This window comes from Pristiophorus japonicus, chromosome 14 (genome assembly GCF_044704955.1).
Source record: "Pristiophorus japonicus isolate sPriJap1 chromosome 14, sPriJap1.hap1, whole genome shotgun sequence".
In the NCBI taxonomy this organism is placed as follows: domain Eukaryota; kingdom Metazoa; phylum Chordata; class Chondrichthyes; family Pristiophoridae; genus Pristiophorus; species Pristiophorus japonicus.
Genome location: NC_091990.1, coordinates 162,366,702 through 162,377,960, shown reverse-complemented (window position 1 = coordinate 162,377,960; position 11,259 = coordinate 162,366,702). Strand labels below are relative to the sequence as shown.

The 11,259-nt window shown below is 44.1% G+C and overlaps 1 protein-coding gene across 2 annotated transcripts in view; it reads right to left on the bottom strand.

The window, feature by feature from the left end:
• Positions 1-1,462: 1,462 nt before the first annotated feature.
• The window catches only part of ptprja (protein tyrosine phosphatase receptor type Ja), a 275,279-nt gene continuing 265,482 nt past the window's right edge, over positions 1,463-11,259 (bottom strand). For both annotated transcript variants that reach the window (XM_070899743.1, XM_070899744.1), the window contains one exon: positions 1,463-5,971. In XM_070899743.1, the coding sequence (XP_070755844.1) occupies positions 5,816-5,971 (156 nt within the window). In that variant the 3' untranslated portion in view covers positions 1,463-5,815. The remainder of the gene's footprint in view (positions 5,972-11,259) is intronic.

Here is an 11,259-nt window from a genome sequence, read left to right as displayed (position 1 = left end):
GGAGGTTCTGCACGGATCATAGTCGTATGTGCAGTCTGTTGGACAGATTCGGTGGTGTACTATTGAGCAAAGCAAAGGGTTTTAGTTGTGGGTACTTTGCGATAAGGGCCTGTTCAGACGGGCCAGTTTTGTATGTTGTACTGTTGTAAGGGGTGTGATTCGAAACCACCAAGGGCAAAACCACTTGCACATGTGTGTGGAGAGGATCAGGCCAGGCTGTAATGTTGTCCAATAAATTAAATTGCTGACTTAGGGCAATTCAGGAGATCACAGATTTCAACACAAGTCAGTAAGATCTTATCACCAACGATGTCTCCGCAAGATCCTGCAAATCCCCTGGGAGGACAGGCGCACCAACATCAGAGAATAGGGAGAAATGCTTCAAAAGGTGAATGACCTTTAGGTAATAGGGCAGATCTAAAACAACGAAGAATTATTCACTCGTTGACATGAAGGTAAGTGTTCCATAAAACACCCTCAGGTTAGAGGAGTGTAAAGCTCCCTCTATACTGTCCCATCAAACACTCTTCAGGGTAGGTACAGGGGGTTAGATACAGAGTAAAGCTCCCTCTGCACTGTCCCATCAAACACTCCCAGGGCAGGTACAGGGGGTTAGATACAGAGTAAAGCTCCCTCTGCACTGTCCCATCAAACACTCCCAGGGCAGGTACAGCATGGGTTAGATACAGAGTAAAGCTCCCTCTATACTGTCCCATCAAACACTCTTCAGGGCAGGTACAGGGGGTTAGATACAGAGTAAAGCTCCCTCTGCACTGTCCCATCAAACACTCCCAGGGCAGGTACAGCATGGGGTTAGATACAGAGTAAAGCTCCCTCTACACTGTCCCATCAAACACTCCCAGGGCAGGTACAGCACGGGGTTAGATACAGAGTAAAGCTCCCTCCACACTGTCCCATCAAACACTCCCAGGGCAGGTACAGCACAGGTTAGATACAGAGTAAAGCTCCCTCTACACTGTCCCATCAAACACTCCCAGGGCAGGTACAGCATGGGGTTAGATACAGAGTAAAGCTCCCTCTACACTGTCCCATCAAACACTCCCAGGGCAGGTACAGCACGGGGTTAGATACAGAGTAAAGCTCCCTCCACACTGTCCCATCAAACACTCCCAGGGCAGGTACAGCACGGGGTGAGATACAGAGTAAAGCTCCCTCCACACTGTCCCATCAAACACTCCCAGGGCAGGTACAGCACAGGTTAGATACAGAGTAAAGCTCCCTCTACACTGTCCCATCAAACACTCCCAGGGCAGGTACAGCACGAGTTAGATACAGAGTAAAGCTCCCTTTAGGTCCCCCCAAATTCAGAAGTGTGTGCATGACTGTGACGCTTCCATGCCAGAACTTTTCAATCAAACTACTATTTCCTGTTGGTCATTCAATCCCTGCTCTTATTTCCAAAGACAAGGCCACAGAGTAAAAAGATAATTTTTAATGGCAACTTTCTTCCTTGTATATTGCTTAGAAAACACGATTTATACATCATTAAATTGTAGCACAGGAAGCTCAAAATGGAGTATCACGGACGGCAGGTTGAGAAGGTGTCTCGGGTAATCACATTAATGCATAGCTCCCTACCATTACCGACAGTGTAAAGAATCATACGAAACCACAAAAATAAAACTCTACATCTGATAAAATTACCAGTCCCTTTCTGTGAACAGAAGTGAAGAGATAGGATAAATTGATTTCTCCTGAAGATGCATCCAGTGCATTTGCTACACATTATCTAATACATATACATATCTAGTTTCTAGTTTAATGTTAAACTTTCTAGTACAATGATTGACAGAAAGTGCTGTTGCATTTGGCTTCTTCCTCCCCACCGTGTCTCTCACTTCCGCTGTGCTGCTGCTGATGAATTTTGGACACTTTCACTTTTACCCCTGATCACCTGGAGTGCAATGACTTAAATTGCTTGTGCCAACAAACAGTGAACAGATTTTTCTGCACTTAATAACTCAGAATTCTAACCAAAGATCAGATTCGAGCTGGTGTTCTGCTGATCTGTTACGCACTCGGAAAACGATTATAAAACCGTTAAACATTCTGCCTTTCTTTTTACCCTGTCCTGCAACAGACTCATCAAGCCTGGATCACCTCAATTCCACCCCGCCCAATGCCACTACTCTCAGCTGACAGGAGGTCTACTTCATGTCTGCCCCCGTGTACTTCCCATTCCTTCCTCCTCAAGGTGGAGGAATCTGCTACTTCAAAGTCTGCCCTCCTATGGCTCAGAGGAGGACCAGCAGGCTGACACTGAAGATAAATGACAAGTGAGGGTGGGATTCAAGTCGTTGATAGGGTGCATCTAATGAATCCCTGCTGAAATCTACAGGCCCCAGGGTTGTAAAGTTATGTGAAAAATACCTAAGGAGACGGATGTGCATCACTCAGTGTACCGCACAGCCATACAGAGTTGGAAGGGCCCAGTATGTGATGAGTTAGCCGATCTCAGCCAGCAAGCAGTTAGGGACTCATCACAACTTGGTTGGGGGAGGGGGCAGAGTAGGGAGGTAGGGAAAGAGTCTGCCAGGGTCCCTGCTCCAGTGACTCCTGCTGGAAAGTGCGTATGTGGACATGAGATGGGCAGAATCTGGCTCCTCAAGCTCTCCATTGGCGAATATTTCACTGACAGACTCGGTCTAGACTCACACAGGAAGAATGGTACTGAGCTGAGAGATCTCGAGTCAGCACCTTCGAGAAAACAAAATGTCTACACATGTAGGACATACATCATACTCCTTCACCTGTGACCCTGTGCTGAACATTTAAACTTCCAGTTCGGATACTGTGCACAGTACAGCGCTAATATTGCCAGAACCTTCCGCACAGCAGTGCCACATGCTGCAAGCTAGCTTCAGGGCCCACAGCTGCAACAGTTATGCATTGAAAAAATAAATTATTAAAAAAATTACAATTTCTATTCATTGATTCATAAGAAAAATGGTGAATAAAGAATTGTGCCTTCAACTAGGCTTCACATTCCAAAATGTTCACTGGGGAAGGGGGTGGAGGAACACACAAGCATACAGGACACACAGGTGCATCAGCCATGGTTTACAGAGATCAGCTCCATGAAGCAACTCGTGTCCCACACATTGCAAAGATTCAGTAGTGGTCACACACACACACACGTCACACACACACACACACACACACACACACACACACACAAACAGCTAAAGTGCGCGTGATAAAAATCAAGGAGTCGCAGTACTCCGTGTCAAGGCATTCCGCAGGAGGTGGTGTTAATACAGTATTGGGTTATATCTGGACATTTGCATTTTAAACATTTCTTGCAACTACTTCACTTGACCAGTGTTCTAGCATCCCTCTATCGGATTTGGGCCCAAATTGCATACAGAGGAAGCGCGTCAGTGAGGAGCTCTTGTATATAAAGCCAGATCTAGCTGGGTCTCACTGCCTTGTCCCATCACTTGGATCATCTCTCTGCCAGTAAGGAAGAATGTAAAACAAATCAAGCTGTGGCCATTAATGACTCAGTCCTTCTCTGTTTTAAGTCAAATATTAAAAATTCACTTTCTAAGTGTGCACGAGATTTTAATAGTTGAAATGGAAATTGTTGAATCGGGGCCAGCACTAACTGCTAATATCACTGCCCCCTCCCCCCGCCATAGCCTAATGTTCAAGTGGCTCAGCTCCAATTTGTTTCCATATTGCAAGATAAATATCGATTGTTCCAGCTTCTTTTAGGTCCCAGTTTGGCACATTTTGCTGCTCCATCCTCCTCTATACAACGTTGAAATTTCAGCCTAATTTGGGTTTCTCAATTATTCTCCCCTCAAACAGCTCACCATTACCAGCAAGAACAGCTCAGTGGCACCACCTGCGAGAGATTAGTCAGTGCTTGAAAATCTATTTGACAGGTAGTGGTCATCAGGACTCCCCTGCAACTCACCCTGATCTGTGCCTGTTGAACGTGGGCCTCCTCATCACAATGTGACTGACGGAACGAAGGAACGAGTGACAATGATTAAAGGTCAACTCTATCCAAATGCAGCATTTTCCAGTGACGTGGCGGCCCTATAAAGCCCTGAATAAAGTGTTCTGCTTGAATCAAAGCTCTTTGTGATAAACAGAATAAACGTCAAATAAATACTCCAGCTGTAATGTTCTTGGATCCTGTATGAGTTAAGTGGACTTGGCTGTGGCATGCTGACCTTTCCTTATTCACCCCAATTATGTAGGACTGACAAATGTGTTCAAATTCAAAATAGATCAAATTATATGCTCTCAAATTAGGCTGCAAAGAGTTAAGCATGAGGCTTTAAAATATAGACACCGAGAGGGTCAATCACTTTTTCACTGCAACTTTAAGATTGTCAACATTTATATTTTACACTCCTTAAGGTTCAACTAATGCATATGCAGGATATTGAATCTGTATTTGGCTCACAGTGGCAGACTCCCACTACTGCTCAAGTCTTACAGACCTCTCATTACCTTGTTGGCAATGACTCAGAGATCCAATCACTGAGACTGATCACGTCAAGGCAGATTCTTTAAACGCCCCCCAACTCAGTTCAGCCATGCATCAGTATTGAAAGCCATGAAAATATTAAGTTAGCAAAACAAAATAAACACTCAGTTTTTATGCATTGTCTGAATCCAGAAACAGCATTCCATTCAGCCAGTCACTCAGCATACTGCATGCACACATGCGCAGGACTGATTCTCTGCTCTCAGCGCTGCCTCCTGTTGCTATTTTGTCTGTTAGCTATGGTGCAAGACTCAGAACATCTCTGAGTAAAGCCCGCTCCAGTAGGACATCGTTTATTCAAACAGTGAGAGAAACATCTGAGTTTGGATAGGTGAATAACCGGGAGGCTGACTGTATATTAATTCCAGTGCTGTACTGCATGCTAAATATTAATGAAACAATTAAATAATTGTGCCCGAGGGCATGCTGAGAGATCCAGCCAGTGCCGATAACCACTCAGTTCAGAAAATAGTTTCCCATTTTACTTCAATCCACGATGCTGGATTTCTTTGGAGAAATGGCTCCTTCTTAATCTGTGGGCCTAATTTAAAGAAATCAATCACTGTAAAATATAGCTTCAATATCTCATCAGGTTTGGCAAAAGCAATTAAGGGATCAACTTCATGAAACAACGCACAGCTTGTGCCAGATTCTGGCGATATTTCTAAGGGTTTGCATTTCTGCAGTGCTTCACAAGTACGAAGCCCGGAGAGGTCATACCTCAAACATTGCTGTTCAGATAATTCAACAATAAGTTTATTTAAGGGACTGAAGGATGGGAAGGTTAAATACTTTTGAGACAGTGCTGTCAAAGACAATCTCCATTTCATACACCAATCAGTGTATCACAAAGAGGTCACATTTAACGTGAAATGAGAGAGAGAATCTAAGCGTGCAACGTCAGTGCGACACACTCAACAGGGTTCACTATTTGCAAAGAATGATGGGAAGGTTCTCAAAGTATCCCTGAAAGCTCCCGAGGGCTTGGCAAAGATTGCCGACAGTCCCTGGGCATTGCCCGGGCATTGTTCCATTGCCGACAGTCCCTGGGCATTGCCCGGGCATTGTTCCATTGCTGACAGTCCCTGGGCATTGCCCGGGCACTGTTCCATAGCCCTCTTATATTTTGAAAATATAGCAAATCAGCATTAAAAAGGACAGAATTTTTAAACATCTTACCAAATGAATATATATATTCCTCTTAAAAAATAAAGTACATTTATAATTTACAAAATAAAATTAGTGAAGGGTTGCAGTTGAATTTAAAAGACGGCTCCGAGGCCATTTCTCTCAAAGTGCATGGCCATTGGACACCTGGGCTGCTCGGATGGCGGAGGTGTTCTCGTAGATGAGGGCAGGTGTATTTTCGTAGATCGCATCGTTGGTTTGCTCTTTGTTTGATTTAATGTACTCCATGGCGCACTGGTTCAGGAAGACGTACTGAGACTGGGGAGAGAAAAGAGAAGATCGTGATGAGAGGCAACAGGACAGCTCTGTGTACAATGACCAGCAGATTAATGCTTGGATTCCTGGAGGGCTACTCAAACAAACAGTCACTGCCTGTGGGTCTGCTACTCTCAATCCCCCCACCTCCAGCCCTCAGTGAGACTGAGACCCACCTCCAACCCTCAGTGAGACTGAGACCCACCTTCAGCCCTCAGTGAGACTGAGACCCACCTCCAGCCCTCAGTGAGACTGAGACCCACCTCCAGCCCTCAGTGAGACTGAGACCCACCTCCAGCCCTCAGTGAGACTGAGACCCACCTCCAGCCCTCAGTGAGACTGAGACCCACCTCCAGCCCTCAGTGAGACTGAGACCCACTTCCAGCCCTCAGTGAGACTGAGATCACCAACTTTGTTTGCTCACGTAATGGGATCAACGGGGCGACCCAACCTATCCCACAACGCGCAACAGTACCAGTCATCCATCCCCGACTGTTAGATCAACAGCACTAACCACCTATCTCAATTAGTGAGGCTAACCATGCCATGCACCCATCTTTCTACAATGAGACTGACAGTGCCAGTTACCCATTGCCAATGAGACTCTGCCAATAATGCACATGACCCATGCCTCAGAGAGTGCCAGCTACACATCTTTCCAACTCCAAAGACTAGGAACTACCCAGCCTCCTAAAGAGACCAGGAGGACAAACCACCCATCCTACCAGAGACAGTGCCATGCACCCAGACTTCCCAGAGTGAAACACACAGCATTAACTTTTCTTGCATAGAGGGCAAGTAGGCCAGTAGGGTCAATGCAAGCTGGTGAGGCAGGGGGAGGGATAAACTAAACAGACCAGAAATAAATAAATCAATGACATCAGTAACAAAAAGATCAAATAAGAAAATGTATCTTTTGATGGATGGGCTTAAATGTTATATAAATGCAAGGAACATGCAGAAATAAAGTACTGGATTTAGAGATATATATGAAATTAGTGAGAATATTGATATTGTTGGCATTTAAGAGACATGGTTGAGAGCTGGAGCTGAAAAGATAAAATAATTGTTTCACATGGACACAAAGGGAGGCAGGAGAGTTCCATTAGTGATTAGGGATGATATACCTGAGAGAGTAGGTCTTGGATATAGCAGCTGAAGGGGAGAAAGTTGAAACAATATGAACAGAACTGCGTAATGACAAAGGCGGCAAATTATTAACTGGTAACTATAAATTATTAATTGACCAAAAGTACAAGATGAGCAGGTGGATGGGGAAGTTTGGGTTGATAACGAGAGCAGCTGAAAATTGTAATTGTTAATAATAGGGTATTTCAATAACTGAGAGCTTGAACCGATAGATCAGGAATAACTAGAGGGACGGGTGAAAGTGTTCGCAATGTCACTGAGGCAATGAGATTGTTTCCGGAGTTAGGCATCAGCAAAGATTGTTTATCAGCAGAGCTGATAAGCAAGTGTAGAATTAGTGAGAAACCTGGGATTGAGCGATCGTTGTATTGTTACATTTGATATTACTGCCAAAGCTAAGGCCAAGATCAGCAGTGTGACACAACAAGGTTTCAGTCTAATGGTTATGGTATTGGACATGCAAACCAGAGATTGAGAGTTCAAAGGCCCTCACCACAGCGCGTTATGAACCCAACTGGCTCACTATGGTCATCTCCTACATGTGGTTCCAGTTCCACACGATGTGGTTGATTGTGAATACCCTCAGGCCAATAAATGCTGCCTTGCTGGTGGTGTCCACATCCCAAGAACAAATAATAATAAAAAAGCAGAGTTTGGAGTCATGAGGAATATTAGGGAAATTTCATTGGAAATTATACTTAAAAATATAACAACAGAATGGAGCTTATTTAAGTGCAGCATATTCTGTTTAATAAGGCAAATCACGATCTAGGTTTAAATGTTTAAAAAGGAGTTTGGAAGGAACCTAAAAAACAAGTTGAAATACTTTACAAGATTAGAAAGAATGAACAGGCTGGGTCTCTTGTCTCTTGAAGAGAGAAGGCTGAGGGGACACCAAATAGAGGTCTTTAAAATTATGAAAGGTTTTGATAGAGTAGAGAGAGAGTGTTTCCACTTGTGGGGAAGAGCATAACTAGAGGTTATCAGTGTAAGATAGTCACCAAGAAATCAAACAGGGAATTCAGAAGAAACTTCTTTACCCAGAGAGTGGTGAGAATGTGGAACTTGCTGCCACAGGGAGTGGTTGAGGTGAATAGTATCGATGTATTTAAGGGGAGGCTAGATCAACATGAGGGAGAAGGGATTAGAGGGTTATGCTGATGGAGTTAGAGGAGAAAGGATGGAAGGTGGTGCAAGTGGAGCATAACCGCCGGTATGGACTGGTTGTGCCATATATCCGATGTAGTTCTATGTAAGGAAATGGAAAATAGGCCAGATTGGGATTCAAAAGTGGTTGAAGATAGCCAATTGTAGTATTAGAAACAATAGTGAAATGGAAAGACAAATCAGAGGCCTGTATGAAGGGCCCAATATTTTTAGAATGGTTTTAATAGTAGAAGGCAAACAAAGAACTGGGTGAATCATTAAAGGATTTGGTGGGTAAAGCTATAGACACAATTCGGATATGGCCGATATATTGTATAGATTCTTCACAAATCCTAGTCATAGTAAATGGAGCTAAGTAATCCATAGCTGAAAAAGTAAAGTTATGCAGACACTGGAAGGATTAAACAGTCACAAGACTACTGGTGAGATGGGATACATCAAACTCTTCAAGGAATTGAGAGAGAAAATAGCAATGTTTTGGCTAATATTTTTCAGGAGATCTTGAGTAGCATCCAAGGACTGCAGGATGACAAGTATAATTCCAAAATTCAAATTATAGACTGGTTTGCCCAACATCTATAATAAGGTAAATGTTTCAGCACATTCTGCAGTATGCGAAAATGAACATCTAAGTGTATAGGTGTCAGACACATCAGTCAACATGGTGTTAGAAGTAACTTGTCATGCCTTAAAACGTACTGGAATTATTTGTGGAGTCACCTATCCAGTGGACATGGGTAAAAAAGGTGTAATTTACAATAAAAACCTGCAATTATATAATGTCTTTAATGCAAGAAACCATTCCAAGCTGCTTCACAGGAGCATAATCAGACATAAATTGACTTTGAGCCAAAGAGAGAGATATTGGGGCAGGTGACTAAAAGCTTGGTCAAAGAGGTAAGTTTTAAGGAGGGTCTTAACAGAGGAGAGGTGTAAAAGCGGAGAGGTTTAAGGAGTTAATTCCAGAGCTTAAGTTCCTAGATGGCTGAAGGCAGTGGAGACAAACAGTGTGAAAACACAGAGGCAGTGGAGGGGTCGCGAGAGGTAGTGGTGAGATATAGCTGGGGGATGTTGGCATACATGTGGAACCTGATATCATGTCTTCGGATGATGTCGCCGAGGAGTAGCATGTAGATGAGAAATAGGAGGTTGCAAGGATAGGTTCTTGGGGAATTCCGGAGGTAACATTGTCAGGATGGAAAGAGAAGCCATTATCTATAACAGGATAGGTAAGAGTTGAATCGGGCATAGAAACATAGAAACATAGAAAATAGGTGCAGGAGTAGGCCGTTTGGCCCTTCGAGCCTGCACCGCCATTCAATAAGATCATGGCTGATCATTCCTTCAGTAACCCTTTCCTGCTTTCTCTCCATACCCCTTGATCCCCTTAGCCGTAAGGGCTGTATCTAACTCCCTCTTGAATATATCCAATGAACTGGCATCAACAGCTCTCTGCGGCAGGGAATTCCACAGGTTAACAATTCTCTGAGTGAAGAAGTTTCTCCTCATCTCAGTCCTAAATGGCCGACCCCTTATCCTAAGATTATGTCCCCTGGCTCTGGACTTCCCCAACATCAGGAACATTCTTCCCATATCTAACCTGTCCAGTCCCGTCAGAATCTTATACGTTTCAATGAGATCCCCTCTCATCCTTCTAAACTCCAGTGAATAAAGGCCCAGTTGATCCAGTCTCTCCTCATATGACAGTCCAACCATCCCTGGAATCAGTCTGGTGAACCTTCGCTGCACTCCCTCAATAGCAAGAACGTCCTTCCTCAGATTAGGAGACCAAAACTGAACACAATATTCCAGGTGAGGCCTCACTAAGGCTCTGTACAACTGCAGTAAGACCTCCCTGCTCCTGTACTCAAATCCCCCAGCTATGAAGGCCAACATACCATTTGCCTTCTTCACTGCCTGCTGTATCTGCATGCCAAGGGCAGTCCCACTGAGCTGGACAACGAGGAGAGGCGTTGGAGCAGGATAGTGTGGTTAACCATGTAAAAGGCTGCAGAGAGATTGAACTTGCATTTTCAAAACACTTGTGACAGGAATCCTAACATGAGATTTTAGGGAAATTAAAGCTCTATCTAATCATATTATGATTTTCTAAGTGCCCTGTTACCACACCCCTAAATGGATTGAGAACCATTTTAGGAACATCTGAGATAATGGTGGCCAATGGAAAATGCTTTGCCCCGGGTAAAAAAAATAAGCAGTAGTGTTCCATAGGGATCTGTTCTGGGACTCCTGCTAGTCACAATATTTGTGCATGATATGGAACTGTGTCTGCAGTGGTAGTATTGAATTTGATGATAAGATGAGGTCATCGAAGAAGGGCCTTGGTGAGGCCTCACCTGGAATATTGGGTTCAGTTTTGGCCCCCTAATCTGAGGAAGGATGTTCTTACTATTGAGGGAGTGCAGCGAAGGTTCACCAGACTGATTCCTGGGATGGCAGGACTGACATATGAGGAGAGACTGGATCGACTGGGCCGGTATTCACTGGAGTTTAGAATGATGAGAGGGGATCTCATAGAAACATATAAATTTCTGACGGGACTGGACAGGTTAGATGCAGGAAGAATGTTCCCGATGTTGGGGGAGTCCAGAACCAGGAGTCACAGTCTAAGGATAAGGAGTAAGCCATTTACGACCGAGATGAGGAGAAACTTCTTCACTCAGAGAGTTGTTAACCTGTGGAATTCTCTCCTGCAGAGAGTTGTTGATGCCAGTTCACTGGATATATTCAAGAGGGAGTTGGATATGGCCCTTATGGATAAAGGGATCAAGGGGTATGGAGCGAAAGCAGGAAAGGGGTACTGAGGTGAATGATCAGCCATGATCTTATTGAATGGTGGTGCAGGCTCGAAGGGCCAAATGGCCTACTTCTGCACCTATTTTCTATGTTTCTATGTTTCTATGTAAATAGAATGAGACTCGTGCCATGAGACTGTGTAAAATATGAATGGGATG